The sequence below is a fragment of the Rhinolophus sinicus genome, chromosome 14, assembly GCF_057876585.1.
Source record: "Rhinolophus sinicus isolate RSI-liver-muscle chromosome 14, RSI-T2T, whole genome shotgun sequence".
Lineage (NCBI taxonomy): Eukaryota > Metazoa > Chordata > Mammalia > Chiroptera > Rhinolophidae > Rhinolophus > Rhinolophus sinicus.
In genome coordinates this window covers 2,001,561-2,023,433 of record NC_142514.1, presented here as the reverse complement: position 1 = coordinate 2,023,433, position 21,873 = coordinate 2,001,561, and the positions used below count along the sequence as shown (strand labels likewise).

The following is a 21,873-nucleotide window of genomic DNA, read 5'->3' as shown; positions in this document are numbered from 1 at the left end:
GCGTGGAGCTCTAACCACCTGAGCCACCGGGCCGGCCCCTCCCCTCCCCACTCCATTTTAAAGGAGGTTTCCTTTATTCAGTTCCACACGTCCACTTGGTGTCCCACACTCCACAAACACTTGGGGTTGTGATAACCAAATCCTGTAAATCAAGTCAGCAAACCCCAAGGTGGACTTGGGACATTGTATTACAGTTTGGCTAAAGGCTTCCGGAATGGGACCTGAGACCTGCCCTGGCCCAACACCCGCCTGCGCAGCTCCAGTTCTAACGCAATGAAGGTCTGTCTGAAGCTTTTGATATATGGAGGACTCGTGGGTGCAATTCCCCGTCGTACACCAGGGGGCAGTGCCCCATAGCGCGGGCTGCGCGCCCTTTCTTCCCACAATTCTTACCCTTCTCAAAGTTGGATAAAGGGACTTCAAAGTCCACTTGGAAGAATGATGGGTGAGAATGGCTAGTGTAAGTTTCTGGGAAAATAAAAGAGTGAGGGGGTGGGGGTGTTCCCTGTGCAGTCATCTAAGCCTGTCATCAGTTAAGCTTCCATGAGAACGACCATGGCGCGCCTCTGTCTCATGGCGGTGACGCAGGGCGGATAGCAAAACCCCGTGCGGCTGGAGCAAGAATCAGCGGAAATCCCCCCAGACAGTCGGTGTGATTCGTCCAGGTTGAAGCTGCAGTGTCACATTGGTGGAAGCAGGGTGGCCGGCTAATGGCACTGGAAGGAGCGGACAACTAGCGTCTCCCTTTCCAGCACATAGCAGGGTGAATCCCATATGAAATAAATGCGCGCCAAAAAAAGTTAATAAAGAAGAAAATATTTGTGCCCTTTCCAAGCTGAGTGTTTATTTCTAAGCAATGCAGGAACCCGCAGAGTGAAAAACTGTCCATTTGAGTACACGACATTAGAAACTTACATTGTCCAGAAGCACTGTCAACCATCTTAAAACTGAAGTTGCAGACCAGGAAAATGTTTGCAACATCCCACAAACTGCTTCTATTTATGAGAATGGACCCAGATAGATAACTCTCAGGGAAGATTTATTATATTCTTTCTAGATGAATTACTCCAAAAACACTTGTTTGAGTTAAATCTGTTTATAAAGATGTTGTAAACCCTTATGAGTAGCTTGATTACTTGTTTCAAATACAAAACCAGAGTGCCTCTCTTGTGGCCCATCGTCAGTTGTCTGTGTGGGAAGACACGCTTCAGCATTTAAATGGTTGGATGCTTGACTGCTGGCCACGCCCTCAGGTTTCAGGCTGAGTGAAGGAGCTGGTGTGGGTGTGGGTGAGGGGCTTTGTTCTGAGAGGTGAGTTCTGTGCTGGGGGTTCATTCATCCACACCTGTGCCTGAGAATGACAGCTCTGCCACAGACCTAATGAGTGTGTGTGTGGAGGGGGGAGCGTGGGTGGGGGGAAGGCAGGTGGCCCAGCCACAGGGACTTCCAGCAAGAAGTGCCTGCCCTCTTCCCACCTACCTGCCCACCTGGCACCTGCCTTAGGGCTGTTCACCTGGTGGCCGAACTTGGTGCCCCAGACAGAAGGGCAGGTAGAGGCAGATTACTGTGACATTCATACAGTTTGTGCTTCAGGGGCCCTTCCAAGTTGGGATGGGGGGTGGGGGGAGTGGGGCTGGGATGTATGCACAGGTCATGTATTTTTGTAAAGTTAGCAAAATAACTTAGTTTTATATTACTTTTCTTAAAGAGGCTCCCCAATTTTATATGTTCCAGGCCCCACCAAACATGAGTCCCCTCTGCTCAGCGGCTTCTGCTTTAACCCCAGGAGACACCCAAATGCCTTCCTTCTTCCTCTGAGAAGCTGCAGAGTTTTCTGAAATGATGAGTCACCCTCACCCCAGGGGTAGCCACGGGGTGGGATTCAGCAGAGAAGCTGGGAACCATTTGAAAGGTGTTTGCTCATTCACTCAACACACGTCTCGAGCGCCAAGTGCAGCTCTGGAAGGGAAGGGGTAAGCAGTAAAGGTGGAAAGTGGGCAGACCCGCCCGAAGCTCTCGGCCAGGGACTCGCTGACACGTACTGGCACACAGGTCAGGCCAGCACCGGTATGGGATCCTCGGAGGGTTTCCCAGGGCGAGTTCCTAGAAAATGGGATGTCAGGGAGCCCAGGAGAGCATGGGCCTGGAATCCCGGTGTGGGCCAGCCCTGGTGCTGTGATCCCAGCCGGGGCCCTGGGACAAGATCGAGCAGGGTAGACATACAGGGTCGTGTTTGGGGCGTCAGTGAGCAGGGACGCCAACTGCATTTGGGGTTTCCAGAAGACAGTGAAATCACCATGCCATAGACTGAATTGTTTCTCCCCAAATCCAAATGTTGAGGCCCTCACTCCCAATGTGACTATAAGGAGGTGATTAAGGTTAAATGAGGTCAGAAGGCTGGGGCCCTGGTCCCCCAGGCTGATATATTGTAAGAGGAGGAAGAGACACCAGCCAGAAGGCAGCCGTCTGCAAGCCAGGAAGAGAGCCCTCACCAGGAACCAAATCAGCTTGCACCCTGAGCTGTGATGTCCAGTCTCCAGGATGGTGAGAAAGAGCCGTCTACTGTGGCATTTTGTTGGACAACCTGAGCTAACCGAGACCCCCGCTCCCCCACCCCCTGGGGTGGTCAGACTTGCTAGACCTTTGTCTGCTCCATGGGCTTCAGTGGTTTTCTTAGATTCATAGGCAGCAGAATAGGGGGTTGAGTGAGGGTTCCCAGAGCCAGACCCCTGTGTTCAGTTCTCAGATCTGCAGTGTGCAAGCTGGGTGGCTTGAGGGGTATTGCCTGCTCTCTGACTTCATGTTCCCCATCTATACAGCAGGGTGGCAGCAGGGCTGGCCTGACAGGGACCCCCCCACATTCAGATGACTATAGTGTGGTGGGCTCAGAGTGTTGAGGGGCACTCTTGTATCTCCACTGGTTTTGGACAGCTGGGGGTCCCCGCCTCCCAAGCCCCTCCCAGCCAGAGGGACATGGCTGGGAGGGTGGGGTTTTTTTGAGCCTTCCTGGTCAGGCCACTCGGACCCCATGAAGTGTTGGAGAAAAGTACTGATATCTGGGCACTGAGGCTGCCCATCTGGGGACTTGACAGCTGGGCTTGGCAGGGGTTTGTCCTCTATGCAACTGTACGTGACTAACTGGTGCTCAACTCGCAACAGCCACCTGGTCCCATCCAGACTGCACCTCCCTCTGCTCTTCAAAAACCTTCCCAGGGGATTGTCCCACTCCAGGGACCCTGGAATACTTCTCACCCTGGAGTAAGTGAATTCCAAACCAAAACCGGGCTTAAAAGAGAGAAGTAAATCCTTCAAACCGAGAGTCCTGTCTTAGATTCCCTCTGGGGAGTTGGGCGCCCCCAATCCCCTCAGGTCAATGGCCAAGAACGCTCTGCACAGGAATAAAATACAGGGATAAAAATGCCCAGATGGTCGGTGACAACATGGGTACCAAGAGGGGCGTGCCCGGAGACACAGGGAGGGCTGCAGACGCGGCCCCAAGGACGGGGTCTGGTGGCCAGGGTCGTGCAGAGCAGCCTTTGCAGGAGGTGAGGGCCGTGTCCCCTGGCACCCCGCCGAGGTTGGTCACTTGGATCGCACGGGACCTGGGACTTTCAGAGGGAGAGGAGCTGGGAGAGCGAAGGGGCTGCGCGGGCAGAGTAGGAAGTGGGGCTGGGGTGAGGACCCGAGAGGGGCCATGGGCGGGGCTGAGAGCCAGGGAGGGGCGGGGATAGGGCGGGGCCGGGACGTGAAGGGGAAGGTGATGTAGGCGGAGCGTGTCCCGGCTGGAAGGGGTCGGTCCTCGACGGGCTGTAGGCGGGGTCGGGTCTGGGGTCTGGCCGGAGGCGGGGCGAAGGAGGGCTGGACTCGCGCGCGGAGCTCCGCGCGCACTGGGCTCACACCAGAGCAGACCCAGGCACTCAGGTCTCCGCTGCCTCTAGCGCGCGGGCAGGAAGCCGGACCCTCTGCACCTGCAGAGACCTCGGGCTCGGCGGATCCGGCACGGGCACCTGTGGCTGCTCCCTGTTCCCCGGGCCCCCAGCCGGGCCATGGTGCGCGCGGAGTCGGCGGCTCCGAGGGCTCGCCGCGGCCGCGTGTGAGCTGGGGACCCGAGGAGGGACCTGGCGCGGGGCCGCCGGCAAGATGCCTGTCCTTCCGGAGGCGCGGGCCGCGGGACGAGCGCTGGCCCTGGCCCTGGTGCTGCTGCTGCCCGCCGTGCCAGCGGGCGCCGGCGCCCTGCTCCGCCTCCAGCCCAGCATGTGAGTAGCGGGAGTGGGAGGGCTCGGCGGGACGTCCGAAGACCCGGACCCTTGGGCGGATTTATCCCTGGGGTCCTGAGAACAGTGAGCTCTTTGCCGTAACTGGGGAGGGGGCAGTGAAGAGACAAGGTTCCGGGGTTGGGTCTGGGGGCGCTTCCGTGGCAGGGCCCCTCAGCTTCTGCTCTTCCCTTCCTCGTTTCCCCTAACGCAGCACACTCAGGCGGATGCTGCGCTCGGACCGAGGTGAGGACATCTGGGTCCTTGCCGAGCAGGGTCCGCCCAGGGAGCCCCGCTTGGAGAAGGCAGAAAGGAAGCAGCCAGTCTCCACTTCCTTCCAAAGCCTGTCCGGGGCCTGGGGGGCGGGGGGGGGGGGCTGTGCAGGGGCGGATTGTGCCCAAACAGGGGCCACGCAGATCTGGTTTATGTGTTAAACACGTGCGGTTCGGGGCTGAGAGACTTGAGAAGGAATTCAGCACCAGAATGGGCAGGAAGAGAGGGTCAGGGAGCCTGCTGAGATGGACTAAATTCTGAAAGATGATTCCCCAGCCGGCCGTTTAGCGGTCTCTCTGAAACAGCAATCGATCCTTGCGTTGGCCTCAAAGGAAAACTGGTGCCAAAGGGAGCCGACCGGAGGGGGAGGGGGGAAGGGGAAGGGGAGCCCGCCGGCGGCCCCCACCCCAGCACTCCTGGCGCCTGCAGAGCTTGGAAAGGCTGCTGAGGGGCTGCAGATGGGTGGACGAGCGGCCCAGGCCCACGTTCAGGCCTCTTGTCCAGCGCTTCCCCGAGGGCCAGGCGCACCTGACTGTGCAGGAAGACTGGACAGGCTTTCAGGTGTGTGGAAGGGGCACTCCAGGCCCCCAGAATCCCCACCCTGGGTCTTGCTTTGCTCCAAGAAGGAAGATTCCTTGTGATCTTTCAAAGGAGCTGGTTCTCTGGGTTGGGGCCCTTTGCATCCAGAAATGTGAGCAGCCTAAGTCCCTGACACTGCACGTGACTTCTACTGGACATTCCTCTTTCCTGGGACCTCAGTGAATTGAGTTGGTGCACGGGAAGCTGCAGCCTCAGAAGGGTTATGACCGTGGCAGTGGCTTGGCCTGTCTGCCCTCACATGGTTGGCTGGGGACTTCCAGAGGCCCCCAGGGTGCTGGTTGGGGTGGGCAGTTGCTCAGCCCTCTTAGGCGGGGGCTTCTGGTTGCCATTCCTGGGCTCCTTTCCCTGAGCCCCAGGGATGTTTCCTGAGGTTGTCCCTCCCTTCCCCCGCACCTAGGGCTCTGGAGGAAACCTTTCCAGCCAGTGGCTAGTGGATGGCAGTCTCTTCCTGCTTGTCCCAAAGCCTCCTCTGCTGTGCTTCAAATCCAGGTCTCCTTCAAGCCTTTGCCCACCAGTCCTCAGGGAGCCTGGCAGGCAGGGGTGGCCTGCACCCCTACATCTCAGCTGGGGCATAGCTACTCAGGGCTTCTGTTCTCAGATTGCCCCACGCGTGTTGAGTTCTGGGACACTTAGAAGCACACTTCCCTAGGTCCTCCTGTGTCCTAAGCACCTGGCACTTCCAACCTGCAGTGGGGCCGTGGTGGGCATGGCTGGTGGCTGAATGAGCCAGGAGAACGCCTTCTGCCCCAACCCAGAGAGGTTTGTGTGCTGGGCTGTCTAGCAGCTGTTCTGCTGAGCAGAAAGTTGGTGGGAGCAGGCAGGCTCCTGGAGGTGTCAGATGTGCCCTTTGCTCCCTGCACCCCCGAGGGGCAGGGGAGGCACCGGGAGAGCAGCAAGGGTCTCAGAAAGTGCTTTGTCCTCAGAGGTCCTACCCTCCCTACCACCCTTCCCTGCACAGGCAGCCCTACCCTCTGCCTGTTTTCTTGACCTGCCATGGTGGTCTCTGGGGGAGGCAAAGTGGGAAGGGTGCTGAAAGGGGAGGGGGGTCCCACTGACTCAAAGCCTCAGGGGCTCTGAGGGCCTTTGTGGACCTGTGGGAGCCATGTGGCTGGTCCTTGGGGTCCCGCTGGCCGACCGCGTCAGGATACAAAACCGTCCAACGCTTATTTATTTATTTTTTTATGCTCTAAACTGGATTCCTGCTACTACGGAAGAATGGCTTGCCTTTCTTCCCGGGGCCTGGAACGGCTACTGACCCCAGGCAGGGCTGGCCCAAGGCTGCCGGGTGTCCTGTGGGAGCAGGGTCTGGGGACAAGGAGATGGTGTCCCCATGCAGTGGAGCTCTGACTGGCCGTGGTCTGAGAAGATGTCTGCTCCAGTGCTCTGCTTCCCCCGGGACTAAAGTCCCCTTTAGGTGGCTGTGCTGGGAAAATGGCCAGTGCTTGAGAGTCAGCTGTTTATAATGACCCCGCCTGTCCATGGAGAGACAAGTCCCGTCTTGCAGGTGGCCCTTGCCATGACCCTCCTCAGACCTCATGGCCCCAGGACTGGAACTGGGCAAACCCCAGAGCTTCCCCACACACTGGCTGCACCCAGGCCAGGAGACGCGGGTGCAGAGGCCAGCCATGGGGGTAAAAACGGAAGCCTGTGACAACAGACGTGATAAAATTGCTTCTCAGCACCCCGCCTGGACGAGGGGGTGTGCAGCCAGGCATCCCAGCTGGGTGTGGATCGCGGCCCCTGCGTCCCACCCTGGTTTTCCCATTATCACCTCCTCACCCTCGTGACCTTATCCTGGGGTCCAGGGGCCTGGAACCGCCCACCCTCAACTCTGTGCCAGCCTCCCGGAGCCCCACTCTGCCTGGAGCAGTGACCCTCCTACCCAGCTGTGTTCACTTTCTAGTTTGGGGATTACCTTTCCTCGCCCACATGGAAACCAGGACCCAACTGCGAGGCACAGGGGGGCCTGCGTTTCCTCCCGCCCAGCACCAGGAGTCTACTGGGTGCTCCTCCCGCCTGCCCGCCCCATCCCAGAAAGTCATCCCAGCGCTCACCCCGCCTCCCTTTAAGGGGATCAGAACCCACTCAGGTCTGAGCCACCATTTTCAGGGCGGTGGAGAGAGAGGTGCAGCCTTCCCGTGTGTGTGGGAAACCAGGTAGTCCCTGCAGGCCCGGGGAGCAGTTCTGAGGACCAGAGTCATGCAGGTGCATCAGGGGAGTGGGGACAGGTGGGCAGGGGATGGGACAGTGACCAGAGTGGATGTGCCGGAAGGCCTGCTGTGTGACCTTTGGAGTGGTCACCTCTCTGGCTAGCAGCTGCCCATGTGGCTGAGGTTTGAAGAGGGCTGGGAAGGAAGAGGGGACCCTTCAGAGGAGAGCCCCCAGCTCTTCTGGGGTCCCTGCCTTGCCCCTTGTGGGGTGTTTCTCCTCCCGCTGGCCTAGTGGCCAGACCACTGCCCAGCTCCTCCTGAGCCCTCAGCACCCTTGTGCCAAAGAACCGAGCTTTGTGGCATCACCTCCCCGAGGCCCCATGCTGGCATCCTGAGTGCTGAGCTGGGGTCAGCGTGAGGGAATGGTGACGACATCCAGGGGATGTGGGGCCCTGGGAACCAGACACACAGGACTTTCTCTGAGCCAGGGCCCATGCTGGGTTCCAGACTCACTGGTCTCATTTCAGACACCCAGGAGCCATCAGGCGTCCTTACAGATGCTGCAAGACGGTCAGCAGCCCCTGGGACTGTGCAGAGGCCCAGACCTGCCCATGTTCGTAACTGTCCTCCTCGAGTAATCTCCATCATCAGGCAATGAAGGACAGAGCCACTGGCAGTGGCTACCCACAGCACTGGGGCCATTTCAGGGTCAGGGCTGGGAGTGCAGCCAGCAGCTCAGAGGTCATTGGGTCTAAGCCCCTCCCCCCATCATCCTCTCCTCCCCCTCCCACTGTTTACTAGGAAAGCTGCGAGTGATATCTGTGTTGCTAGGCGCAGTTGTGGGCAAAAGAATTTGGAGCAAAAACTACGCAACACCTGTAGCCGTTCACGTGGGCCAATTTCTGTTTACAAATGGCACTGTGGGTCCCGGGCCTGTACACTGCCATGGTGCCCCAGCATCAGCAGTGACATGGGCTGTCAGGAGCCTTTTCTATGCTGGCTCATGTCACCCTCATGGCACCCTTCGAGGCCAGTGGGAGCTGAGGCACAGAGGGGGTCAGTGCCCATGCATCTCACAGAGGTAGTGGGAGTTGAGGTCCCAACCCGGGCCACCTGGCAGTGGAGTCCTTGCCTCCAGACACTGGGCAGTGGTTCTCAAACATGAGTGCACATGAGTCCCCAGAGGACCCAGCTTCTGGTTCAGTGGGTGTGGTGGGGCCTGAGAATTTGCATTTCTGACGAGTTCCCAGGAGAGGCTGCAGGCTGCCCGGGCACAGGGTAGGGTAAGGGGGACCGTGACTGGGGTGAGGAGCCCAGCCCCACCAAACCACCCCTGGCAGGAAGGGATTGAGGAAAGACAGGACCCCAGCTTCTTTCTCCCCTTGGCTCCCCACTCCAATATCCTGCTGGTCCTTTCCTTGGCCAGACCCACCTGGAGCCAGAGGGCAAGAATATATGTGTGCATGCATGTAAGCATGTGTGCATGTGTGCACGTATGTGTGTGCATGTGTGCGTATGTGTGTTTGTAAGTGCATGCATGCATCTGAGTGCTTGTGAGTACATGTGTGTTTGCACATATGAGTTCGGCTGGCCTTGGGCCAGGGCAACTGGGCAGGGCGGGCCCGAGTCGCCGAGTGCTGAGCCTGGGAGCACCGGGCAGCCTAGCAGACCAGCTGTGCATGTCGGGGCCTCGTGATAATGAAGGCCCCACCTGGCGTGGGGTGGGGGGGTGGTAATGAGAACAGATGGTTTTAGGTAAGGGGCCTGGGGGCCATGCCGTCATCTGGCAGAGCTGGAGACATCAGGTGGGAGTTGGGGAGGGGCCCTGGTGCTCGATTCGCCAGGCCTGCTGCGCCCCCAGCAGGCTCCTTCCGGGGTGAGCCCACAGCTTGGCTGAACGCGCCCTCAGAGGCCCCGTGGAATCTGCTGGCTTTGCCAAGTTTCTAAAGCAGTGAAGCCTTGCTTTCTTTCCTCAGATTTGCCTCTGTGGGGGCCACGCTGGTCCTTGAATCAGACCAGGCCTGGGGAAGCTGGGCTCAGGGCACCCTGCTTGGCCTGTCACCGGGACGCCTCTCCCCTCACCTGAGCGGGGCAGGGCCCTCCTTCTCTTCCCTGTTACCTCCATCTCCTTCCTGAGTGGGCACGTTCATTGTCCAAACACTCAAGGGTGCTGGGAAGCCACTAATGCCACGGGACAGTGGTCACTGGAAGCTGGTGGCCCTCCTGCCCTGTGTCCCCCACTCCATGCTGGCTTCCTCTCTTTGTCCTGCCTGGAGCAAACTCCTACTCAGCCACGTTCCCCAGTGTCACCAGCTCCGGGGACGGCGTGGGGCCGGGATGGCTGGGGTGGAGAGAACCTGCGGTCGCAGCCACGTGGACTCCAGGTCTGCGTCACTGTTCCCGCTGACCCCGCTGTAAGAGCCAGTGGCCTCTATGTTTTGGGGTTTTGGGGGCATCAGGGTGTCATGTGGGCAGCATAGCCCACGTGTGGGGGATGCACAGATGCAGCCCGGTGGTCACCCTGTTCCCTCGAGCCTGGGGTGGGCATGGGCATGGACACCCTGCCATGGGGCCTGGTGTTGGGTCTGGACCCCACTCTGGATGGCTGGACACCCGATGGTGGGTGTGTAGGAAGACTGGTGCCTGCTGACGGTGGGTGGCCAGGGTGCTGACTAACTGTCCTCTGTCGCAGGCCCCACGTGTGTGCTGAGCAGGAGCTGACCCTGGTGGGCCGCCGTCAGCCGTGTGTACGTGCCTTCAGCCAACTGGTGCCCGTGTGGAAGCCAGGCTGTGGGTGGCAGGCATGGTGTGTCAGCCACGAGCGGAGGTACGTGGGTCCCGCGTGAGACAGGGGGCTCTGCTCACACCAAGAGCAGCACAGAGCATCCAGGAGCAGGGCAGCCAGGGCGGGGGTGCTGTCCTGGTGTCAGGACCACTAACAACCCCCCAAAGCCTGTCATCTGAGGTCAAGGCCTCTGACACGCCCCTAGGGGTGAAGCTGCCACTGCGGCTGTTCCCAGACTTGGTGTCCTGCTCAGCAGGTCCCTGGTGCCTTTGATGGGGACCCTGCAGGGAGGAGGGGACCCTGAGGGGGAGGGGAAGTCCTTGGGGAGGGTGTCTCTGAGGGGAAGGACCCCATGGGGGAGGCGGGGACCCTGCTGGCCACATAAGAGGGTGTAAAGCAGGGCGCCCAGCCTGCCGAGTTACGGGCTGGAGGTTGCTGCCACCAGACCCCTGGCCTCCTGCCCAAGCCCATGTGAAACTTTTTATTGCTCAAGATTTCATTTCAAAATCAAATGTAGGGAGTGCCTTTGCATACCTCTCCTCTTCTTATAGACTCAGTTCTGCAATCTGCCTGGTTGCAAAGCTGGGGGAGGGGTCAGCTCGGGCAACATCCCCCGCCTGGAAGCTGGCGGCTGCCCCCGGGCCAGGTGGAGGGAATGTGGCACAGGGTCCTCATTGGGTGTGGTGTCCGGCTTCGTGGCGAGGTCTTGGGGGAGTCGACTGCACTGTATCATTATGTGGGGCTTGAACCCGCTGTGCCTGCTCCCAGGAGCTCCAGGGCGTCTGCCCTCCTCTGTGCTGGGGCGCAGCTCTCGTTTAAATATTCATCTGCTGTACGTTCCTATATGTTCGAAATAGAGGTGGGGCAGTGCCCAGAAGCTCTGTCAGTGGTTCTCAGCCCGGGGAATGGTCCCCTTTCCTGGACACCTAGGCAGTGTCTGTAGAGTGTCCCTTGTGACTGATGAGCTGGGACGACGGTCAGCTGCTGTAGCCAGTGGAGGCAGGAACACCATTCGACATCCTACAGCGCAGGGTGGCCCCTGCACTATGAGGGATGTGCCCAGGCGTCAGGGGTGCGGCAGGGGGCTGAGTTTCAGGGGCCTCAGAAGCGTGCGCTTTGCAGTCTGTCCTGCCAGACAGACCTCCACACGCACAGATGTCCGTGTATTTACAGAACGGGAATGAGGTCACAGGAGCTGCACACCACCCCAACAACTGGTGGTAAAAGAGCGTGACTTTGGAAGTAGCCAGAAGCCCTGTGGCCCCGGGACCGGAAAGGACAATGGGTGGCCAAGCCGGGGAAGCCCCTGTGGGTGGCCGTCACGATTTCTCTGTCACTGGCCTCCAGGCTGGCCTGGGCACGTGGGAGCAGCATTTCCAAATGGCTGTGTGTCCTGGCTTCCTGCCTGGCATCCGGGGCGCTGTCCGGGAAAGTCCCACTGTCTGGGAGGGCCGCGCTGCCCAGGCATGTGCCGGCGGGGTCACAGCATCCCGGCCATGGTTTGTGTCAGTGGGGGTGTTTTCTTCTGTGTCAGGATTATCTAGGAAGTCTCAGGAGGGCCCATGTGCAAAGCAGGTTCCTCTTGTACCTCCCATCTCAAGGGGACTGGGACAGTCTCCCCAACCTGCAGCCGTCCTGCCTCAGGGTTCCCAGGAGCAGTTTGAGTCCCTGGCCTGTGGGTGGGGGAGGGCAGCTCTGTGGACGGGTAGCTGTCCGGTCGGCCAGGCTATGGAAAGCAGGCAGGACCTCCAGGCAGGGCTGTCCCCGCTGCAGCTCTCCACTCAAGGTGAATGAGACCCGTCTTGCCGCCTCTGTGCCCGTGGACGATCAGGTGTCCTGTAGGGTTTCCTTAAACCAGAGCCAAGTGGTTTTGGGGCCCGGCCTCACTTGCCTTCTGGAGTGCTCCCAGTGCTGTTACCGTGTTGTTCCCCTCCCACGACGCCCAGGACTGTGTCCTCTGTGCCAGCGTGGGCAGTTTCCCCAAATGCCTCATCAAGATGCCCCTCCAGCGGCCGCTGGGGCTGTGGCCAGTCCTGAGGAGGGCCTCTGCCGCTGACGTGCCCCGTTCATCCTTCCAGGGAAGCTGGCCTGAGCCCCCTCCCTTCCCCCCTTCTGCCCAGACCAATTATCCAGTCCATCTTTGTGTCACTTCTCCTAGAGCATCAGTGTTTCCCCGAAAAACCTGCCAGCCTGCACAGACCACCCCAGGCTGGGGGAGCTCCCCAGGCCATGTAAAGGGCCCACACCCTTTCTGGGGGGTGCAGTCCACTCGAAGGAAGGAAGGAAAAGGATTCTCGGAACACAGAGCCACACGTGTTCCTCTCCCACCAGGCCCACCCCGCCAGACCTGCTGCGCTGTGGCCTGGGCTCCCAGGTGGCTGCAGGAGGTGGAGGAGTGGGCACCAACCTGGCAGCCACATCCCTGTCAACTGTGCCTGCTGTGAACCAGATGCCCGGTGGAGGCTGGATCCCCTGTGAGCTGTCCCGTGTGAGCTGCAGAGGAGCGAGGGGTTGGCTCTCACCACGGGCTCCCCCAGGGGCTGCAGGCTGACCGGCTCTCTCCAAGGGTCTCTAACTCTTGGGCGCATAAGGGAGGGGCAGATGGGCTAGTTGCCCCAGCTTCCCGGTGACCGGTGACCGCGAGGACCTGCACGTAGCCCCAGGAGAGGGATAAATATTTACGGTGGAAGGGCCCAAACACTCCGCAATGCCAGAGAATGTCCCCGCTGTGGCGGTTTCTCTCTAGGCAAGTGGTTTCATGTCCTGCCAAGGCAGTGTTTGCAGAGTTCCCTGACCACTCACTGTGTGCCGTGCACGGCACATACTACGCTTCCCGGAAGCGGCCCTGTTTGTTTGTGGGGTGCGGGTCCCCACGGCTCCCACGGCTCCCCAGGGCCAAGCCCCAGCACGCCTGGAGGCTGTTTCGTTTCCTGGACACAGACAACAGTCCAGGCCCTCAGGCCACTCCCAGGGGCTCAAGGGCCCTCGACCCAGTGGCTGTTGGCTGGGCCTGGGTCACGGTTGCTACAGACAGTGGTGGGGCTGGGGTGGAGTGTCACTATCCTGAGGGCTGCAGGGTGGCCCCGGCCTGCCCGGCCCTTCCGCTGGTCACTGCACTCTCTTGTCCTTCTCCCTCCCGCACCCCACTCCACATCTGCATGGCCAGTCCTGTCTTCATAAACACAAGCACCTCACAGCCATGGGCCCCGAGGGCATGTGCAAAGATCTTATTTCCAAATAAGGCCCCGATCACAGGTTATGGGTGGGCATGGATTTGGGGGGACACTGCTCAGCCAGCACAAGCCATAAGAGACATGGGGATGTGTGGACGGGGGCAGTTAGCCATCTGTCTTGCTGAGTGTCACCAGGTAAGGGGTGGAGGTGGTTTGGGAGGGGGACAGAAGAGGAAGGAGAGTGAGGGTGGCTCCCAGGAGAGCTGGTTGGGCCAGATCCTTGCGCTGTTGTAACCCTCTCTCTGAAGAAGCAGAAATGGAGCTTTCTGGAAGGGCGTAGACCCTTCTGAGATCTGAGGCCCCGCTGCAGAGGGGCCAGATGTGGAGCCCTGGGGTGTGGGGTGTAGCCACACGGGGAGCTGCTGGGCTGTGTATGATGGGACGCCCTGTGCCTCCCACCCTGGCTTCTGCTCCAAGTTCATGGCCACAGGGTGACTCCTGGGGGTAGGGCAGGTGCTGGCTGATCCACCAGCACTGCCCTGCCCACCGTGGGATTGGCGATGCCAGAAGGACGGGACAGGGGCTGGGGCAGCGCAGACCCCCTTGCAGAGGGTGACCCCGAGTGCCTGGGCTCCCAGGGGCCTTGAGAGGCAGCCTCTGGATTTGGGGAGGGGAGAGACGGGAGGCCCTCCATCCTCCTAGTGGGCTGGTCCCTCTTTGGCTCTGGCACCACCTTCCTCGGTCCACTCCCTGTGCTGGGCCCGAGGCTGCCTACTTCCAGGGGGCCCAGTCTGGAGCCCCCTCCCAGCTGCTGGGTGGGGCTCTGCCTCTCTCTGCTCAGCCTTTGTGAGGGCTGCATTCCTCCCGTCTGAGCAGGAACCAGCCATGCACCCAGGCTGCCCTGGCCTCCAGACCGCCCTCCCTGGGGAAGCCCTGTGGCCTGCTCCCCTCTGACCTTGGCGTCTGCGCTGAGCATATCGGGTCCTCTGCTGCTGCCCACAGCGGCTTCCTCCTGCTCACCCTATCTCCCCACCTCAGCCCTGCACTCCGGGGGTGGGGGGGGAAGGGACCCTCCTCAGGGACTCTCCAGGACAGTCCCGTGGCCTGCCTCCTTGGTGCACTGGTGGGCTGAGAGCTTGGGGTCTAAACAGGCACCACCCATGGCACAGCCCGCCCAGCACTGCGCCCCTGAAGCCCACTGGGTCCATTCCAGAAGCCATTCTTGCTTCTCGGCTGGGCACTTTGTGTCTGACCACCCCAGACCCTCCAAGACTGTCCCTGCGATAAGGGCCAGGTGCAGGCATGACATCCATGCTGATGCCAGCGTGTAGCGGAGACTGCTGTGGGGAAGAGCAAGTGGCTGTGGCACTCCGGGGGCAGAACACCGAAGGGTGCTGGCTCAAGGGTGGCATGCGCCCCCACGCTGGCCTCGGGATTTGGGCCTTCCACCACCCCCAGCCTCCACCTGCTCAGCTATGAAATGGGGGCAGTCAGAGAAGCGGTGGGCTGGGGGGATGTGGCCAGAGCCAAGCCGCAGGTGACACGCCATGAGCGCTGGTCTCTGGGCAGTAAATGCGTCCCTTCTCCCTTATTTTCTAGAACTGTCTACTACACAGGCTACAGGCAGGTGTACGCCATGGAGGCCCAGACTGTGCTGAGATGCTGCCCGGGGTGGAGCCAGCAGCCGGGCCATCAGGGCTGCCTCTCCGGTGAGTGCCCCGCCTGCAGACCCTAAATCCTGCCTCAGGGGAGGCCACCTTTATGGGGGGTCCCTCCCAGCTGCCTCGGGATGCAGGCCCCACCCCCATTTTCTGCACTTGGTGGAACTTGTCACAGCAGCGTGAGTGACAGCCAGGGCCACTCAGTCATTCTGCTTACCTAAGGCTATTAAAACAAAATAATACAAGAAAAAAGGAACGGTGGATTCCCACTGTGCCGATGCTGGAAGGAGTCCAGGAAACAGAGAGCTGGGGCGGGTGGGGGCTCTGAGCCGGATGGTGGGGGCGGTCTGGGGGCCATGCGTTGGTGTCAGTGGGCTCAGGTGTCTCTGAGCCTGGTTCGGGGGTCAGTGTCATGGGACATGACCTCTCACCCGCCTGCCATGCCTGCCATGCTCACACCCCCACTCTCAGGGTCCTTCTGCCCACTTTGTTCTAGAAAGGCCCAGCTGGGCGTTGGGCCCGTCTTGTCAGCTGCTGGACGGAGTCGCTGCCTATGTCCGAGGGGGTCCTGGTGAACGCAGCAGGGAGGGGAGCCCCTGGGTCTCAGCACAGGTGAGGGCGCTGGGTGGCACGGCACCCGGTAGGCGCTGGTGGGCAAGCGGACCACGGTCCCGAGAGGTGCAATGGACTGGAATCGGGTTGTCTGGTCCCAGCGGGTGTCTCTGAGGCCTCTGCTTGTAAGAGGGGGGGCTCACAGCATGGAGTCTGCAGGTGAGGCTGACTGACAAGGTCGGCTCTGGTGTCCCCTGAAACAGTGACATGACATCTGATGATGTGAGTGGTGGCTGGGGTTCTCCGCGGTGGGGGGGCTGTTCTGCGGCTGGAACAGGGACCAGACTTCAGGGTTCATGTCACAGCTTGTCCTTCCTCATGGACCCTGGGTCCCTCCTCACACAGGAAGTGTGAGGGCCCAAGGCGACCTTACGTGAACTCCAGGGGAAAAGGGGAAAGGAAAGGATGTGTGATGTTTTTCCAGGAGAGGAAATGAATAATTCGCTCCAGGAAGGGAGTTGGAGGATGGGGGAGAAGGAAGGGCTCAGGACCCTCGGTGGCAGGGGGGGCGGTGGGGGCCGGGGTGGACGCTGGCCAGCGGCCGTGGGTGGGGGCGTCCTGCCCTGACTGCGGCCCTCTCTCCAGGGCTCTGATCGCAGCGCTGATGTGTGCTGTCCTCCATGGCTGGCGTCTGGGAAAACAAAGGGGTCTGTTGAGTGGGGTGCAGGGCAGACATCAAAGCCAGGTCCCTGGTTTCCGCTCTGCTGTGGTGGGGGCTCCTCAGGCCTGCCAAAGGTGACTCCAACCATCTGTGACACAGTGGGGGCTAGGTCTGCGTCCCCGGGGTTTAGTGGTGGTGGGGAGAGGCATGGTCTCGCACACCCAGGAAGGGACATGGATGCGTGAATGTGTGGCCAGGGGGCCCTCTGGGCTGGGCTTCCTGGGCTGGGGGAGGGGAACCAGGAGTAGGTCCAGGCTTGCCCAGCAGCGGTCCCACGATTATCTCCACTTTGTGCCTCTGAGTGGGGTCTTGTGGCTCTTGGTTTCACCTGGGTCTTGACGTGACCATCCCAGGGTTGGGCAGGAGGAGTGGCAGGGCCAACGGCTGGCCAGACCCAGGGAGGCCAGGTGGGCCTCTGCCCGCTGCGGAGACAAGGCCAAGTGCTGGTTTTCAGGGGCTGGGTTTTCGGGAGCTCAAGGCCGATGCTGCCCTAGTCCACAGGGCCGGGGGCGGCGACAGTTTCTCTTCCCCGGCCTCTGTTGCCGCTCTAGCTGCCTGGGCAGGACTAGGGCTCTGCTTGGCCTGGCCGCTGGCAGGAGTGAGGACGCAGGAGAGGCTGGGTCCCGAACCCGCCCAGGACCAGAGCCAGGCAGAGCCTCAGGGGTTGGCCAGGCCCTCCGCCCCCGGGCAGCAGACATGGAGGGACAGGGCTGGGGTGGTGGGGAAGTAGGGGGTTCTTAGCCACTGGGCCTGGCCTTAAGGCTCCAGGTTGTCCCATCAGCCAGGAGACACGGGCAGGGTCCCCACAGGAGACGATCTCCACGGGCAGGGTCCCCATCTGGAACTTGAAGCTTTGGCTTTTTTGGTTGTTTGTTTTTAAAAATTCATTTTTAGGGCAGGATTCACTTGTTTATACATTTGGCTGTTATCTGTTTGTTTCAGTGATCCGGGAAAAGCCCCGTGGCCTGACCTCCCAGGACGCTCACGTGTGCCCTGTGTCTGGGTTGCAAGCATGTGAGGGAGGGAGTGGGGGTTCACGTGGGCCAGGGCAGGAGCCGGGGTCCCGCGCAGGGTGGGGGTGCTCACACGGGCTCAATGTGTGGCAGCAGCACCTGGAAAGCACTTACAGAAGGTAATGGCGTCGTTTCACTTACGCTCTGCACTGAATATCAGAAAGTGGCTGAGATACTAGGAAGAGTTAAGATCCAGTGATCATTTTACTGGGCTCTTTCACTTTGTCTATCAGAGGACATTTCAATCATGTAGAGGCTCCCTGAGCCGGGAGGTGGGGAAAAATTATGCCCGTCACTGTGTCTTCCTTCGCTTACTCCAGAGCAGCTCAGAGACCAATAGGTTAGTGTTTGTCTGCGTGTGAATAAATCCTACACACACAGGCACGTGTGCTGGTTTGGGATGATTTCATTAGCATTCTCAGTTCTAAAGCAATGGCTTGCAATTTTGATGGTGACCCCAAACGCTGCTTTCGAGACTAGGGAAAGCAAATTACGCCATGGAGATTGTGCAGTAAATGTCAGATTTAGTCAAGGGCCTTTGCAGAAGCACATGCCATGGAGAAGCAGTTACCTGACAAGAAGAGCCGTCTCCCACTTGTAGTGGAGGGAGTTTGGGGCTTGTTGGGAAGTACATGGGATGGAAGGTCACCCCGAGTGAGAACTGAGTCAGGGCAATCCTTCCGCTATCAGCACAAATCTAGTTAATGTGATAACAAGAATTACTGACTCCGAAAACCAGCATGGGCTTGCCCACTCACACATCTTCTACGGGGGAAGCATCAGACTCATTGAGCGACGTGACAGGATGCAGGGAAAAAACACACTGATAACAAGGGCACCATTTTAACTACTCCGTTCCGAACGCTGGCTTTGTAAGAACTGAAGCCGGGTGCTGGCGGTGTCTTAAAAAGGAAGTGCGTTCATGGGAAAGTGCCTCCTCTTTTTCTTTTTCTTGTTCTGGTTTCAGCGCTGTGCTCTGCTCCACAGCCTCTAGGACCAGCCACACGGACATGTGCCTAAGTGGCATCTGAAGGCACGCAGGACACCTTTACAAATTCTTTTAGACCGAAATGGACTGGTTGTTGATTCTTTTATCATCCTGTTTGAAGTAACACAGTTCCGCTATGTATTTGTTCACACACTCTCTCATTCCTTCATTGGTTCAAGTTTTGCTCAGCTACTGCCGAGTGCTGGGAGTTCAGAGGGACCCAGAGGGGCAGGGCTGCCCATGGGGAGCTAGGGTCTCACGGGGAGGCTGGCTGCTAGCAGACACTGAGGCTGTGACAGGGCGCTCAGGGCCAACTGGGGGTCTGTGGACAGGTGAGGCCAGCCAGGTGGGGCTTAGAGTATTCAGGACGCTGGCGGGAGCCCAGAGCGGGAGGAAGTGTGGGGATGGCAGGGAAGGAAGGAGGATATGTGGGGACTATTGGTGCTGGCGAGGGTGGCCGGGGAAGGTGGGCAGAGCACCAGCTGGCCAGGGTGGCCGGGGAAGGTGGGCAGAGCACCAGCTGGCCAGGGTGGCCGGGGAAGGTGGGCAGAGCACCAGCCTTCCTCAAGCTTCCCTCTGCTGGGAGAGGGCTTCTTGCTGGGAGCCCTACCCTTGCGGTCAGCCTGCCCTTCTCTCTCCGGGCTCAAATTCCCACCCTGCCACCTGTGAGCCAGTGCTGGGCCCCCAGCCAGTGGGAGGCCCTGCGTTGGTGGGTCAGCTGAGTCTGGGGTAGCTGCCTTTGGTCCCTTCCCGGCCAGTGTGCCTACAGGCGTCAGGGATGCAGGCTGGGTCAGGGTCCTCAGAGCTCCCGAGCGTGAGCAGAGAGGATGGTGTTGGAGATGAGGCCCCCCCAACATGGGAGCGGGGCTGCCTTCCTGCAGAGGGGCCCCAAGTCAGGTTCTCTGGCTTTGCTTCCATCCCCACCCCATTCCTACCTCTGCCCCTTCCTCCAGCCCTCCCAGCACCTTCCCTCATTCCCAGTCTAGGCTCTCTGTGGTCAAGGGACGCCGAGAGGTGGTCAGGCTGGGGCCAGGCAGGCAGGGCACAGCCCATGAGCTGCTGACACCCGCTGCCCCTGCCGTGGTGAAATTTCCTCCAGTGTGACCTGGAGACGAAGGCGCATGTGGGACAATGTCAGGGCCCGTGGTGTTTGTGTGGGAACAAGAAGGCGTAACTACAGTGCGAGAGAATGGCAGGAAGCTTCTAATGGTGTTGGGACTCGTCCGAGGCCCTTGGCAGCGTTGTGACCAGGAGGTGACCGAAAAGAAAACGCTGGCTGGGTGGGGCCATGGTACCTGATGACCAGGCGCTTCCCCGGGTCCTTGTGGCCCGCTGCACCGGCCCCCTGGGGGCAGCTGGGCTCCGACCGCTTCTGTTTTGGGGGTTCAAGTCCTTCCCGCTCAGCAGCTTTCTGAATTCCAGTTGGGTGACAGATTTTTCCTGGACCCTCAGGGTGTTTCAGCCGTAATTGCCCTGGGTCCTGGCTCCCCCTCATCGAAGGATGAGGTGACTGGCCGTTGTACCCCCAGACCCTCTGTGTGCAGGCTCTGAGACGGACACAGCCAGGGATAAGGTGCTGGAAGGCCGTCTGCTCTCACTGTCTGGGTGGGCTGGGCTCAGTCCATCCCCGCAGGACACAGATGGACACACAGGGCCCGAGGAGGTGCAGGAGTGATTTGAAGAGTTCTGGGAAAGGGATTCCATGCTCCCGGAAGCTGTGCATAAAGTACAGTTAACCAGGTTCCATTTTTGCAGGACTTCTCAGAGCCTTTAATACGCTAATGGGCACTGTGGATGCCTGAGACAGACTGTGTAGTGTTTTCTAAACTAATTCTTTTTCCCCCCTTCTTCCCCACTCCGGTTCAAGTCGTTGTTTCTCAGTCTAGTTGTGTAGGACACAGCTCCCTGGCCCATGTGGTATTATGAGCCTTGTGCTCTCTCCGGCTGAGGCAGTCAGTCGCTGGTCGTTGGTTGGCCTCTCCCGGTAGCTCTCGCCTGCTGCCGGCCACTCACGCCGGCCACCGGCTGCTCACAGCAGCACACAGTAGCCCATGGCAGCACACAGCCTCTCACGCTGGCTGCCGGCCATTCACACTGACCTCCGACTGCTCACCGCAGCCCAGCTCCAGAGAGAACTGTTGTTCATATTCTTAGCTGTAGAGGGCGTAGCTCATTGGCCCATGTGGGAATCGAACCCACGACCTTGTCGTTAGGAGCACGGCGCTCCAACCACCTGAGCCACCGGGCCGGCCCCTAATTCTTTCTTAAAAAAGAAAGGAAGAAAAAGTAACAAAATCAGAACAATAAAACAGTGTCCGTAAAGCATGAGCTGAGAAATACTGACACAGGGATCACTGGACAAATGTTCACGGAGGGGTGACAGGGTGCCTGGCACCGTAGTCGGGCGTGGGAAGCTGGCAGTGAGCAGAGACTGGGACCAGACCTGTTCTCATGGAATTCTAGTCCTAGGGCAGGGGAAGGAGGGAAGCGGGAAGGAAGGGAGGGAGGGAGGAAGGGAGGGAGGAATGAGTTACATGCCAGTTGGTGGGAAATGCTACAGAGAAAAATGAGGCTGGGGAAGGGGCCGAGAGATGGGTGCTGGTTCAGAGGGGGCCCTGGGGAGGCCTCTCTGTCCAGGGCGTGGGTGTCCTGCATGGCGTGAGTGAAGGGCCTTGCATGTGCCTGGGGAAGAGACACCCACGGCAGAAGGAACGGACAATGCAAGGCCATAGGACTCCAAGGGGGGCTGTGCTATAGCCACTGGATGCAGCCCTGGGTCTTGTACCTACAGTCAGGGCCCTGGGTGAGTCCTGGGCTTGGCACCCCTGTGTCCAGCTGGGGTCCTCCAGGCAGGTGGCCAGGCTGGCCTCCCTTCCCTTCCCTGCTCTGGGCCTGGCTGGTTGGGGTCTGCTGGGAAGGACCTGCAGAAAGGCCACCCTCAGCTTTCCTGCTTCTGCTGTTCACTTTTTCTTTTCCGTTCTGGATGCGTGTCAGCCCCGCGCCCAGTGTGGGAATTAGTGGAGCTGGCACACACCCACACATGTGCTCACATTCACCCCTGGGCAGTGCTCCTCCCCGATCCTCCCCCCGGGCCCCCTGCACAGTCCTGCGCTGCAGGGCACCTGGAGCCTGATCCCCACGGGTGCGGGGCCGAGACCTGCACAGAATCTGTGTCTTCATGTCTCAGACACAGTCCTGGGACCCACTCCAGACATCAGCAGAGGGCGGGGGAGGTTCATTCATTGATTCCACCAGGAGTTACTGATGGTCAGTTGGGTTCAGATCCCTGGGCGGGCTCTGCTGATTTTCAGGGACAGGATCCCAGCCTCTCCCGGGGCTATGGGGCAGTGAGACACAGAGATGCCGCTATCACCCGGAGCCCAGAGCACTCCAAGTGCCAGGCAGAGCTCAGTCCAGGAGCAGCCCTTCTGGAAGGTTCCATGTCCCCTGCCCTGCAGACCACCTTTGGGGAGGTGGCTGTGCCGGGCGTGGGGGAGGAGGAGGAGCCGGCAGGGCCACACCGCCTGCACAGATCTCTCCAGGGCTTCAGTCGAGGCTGACGCTGGAGCCTGGGGGGGCAGTGGGCTTTGCGTCAGGTCCGTGGCCAGTCGGCATTCCCACCTCTTCTACTGACAGGACACTGTCTCCCAAACTCGGTGTGGCCAGCTTGTGCCCCCGACTGGCCATCATGCAGGGGCTTTGGG

At 60.0% G+C, this 21,873-nt stretch overlaps 1 protein-coding gene across 1 annotated transcript in view; it reads left to right on the top strand.

Annotated features, from left to right (window-relative positions):
- Positions 1-3,863: 3,863 nt before the first annotated feature.
- Positions 3,864-21,873, top strand: part of MEGF6 (multiple EGF like domains 6) — a 90,342-nt gene continuing 72,332 nt past the window's right edge. Inside the window, exons 1-3 of the mRNA XM_019757124.3 lie at positions 3,864-4,256; positions 9,969-10,103; positions 14,834-14,943. Coding sequence (XP_019612683.3) covers positions 4,141-4,256; positions 9,969-10,103; positions 14,834-14,943 — 361 coding nt within the window. The 5' untranslated portion in view covers positions 3,864-4,140. The remainder of the gene's footprint in view (positions 4,257-9,968; positions 10,104-14,833; positions 14,944-21,873) is intronic.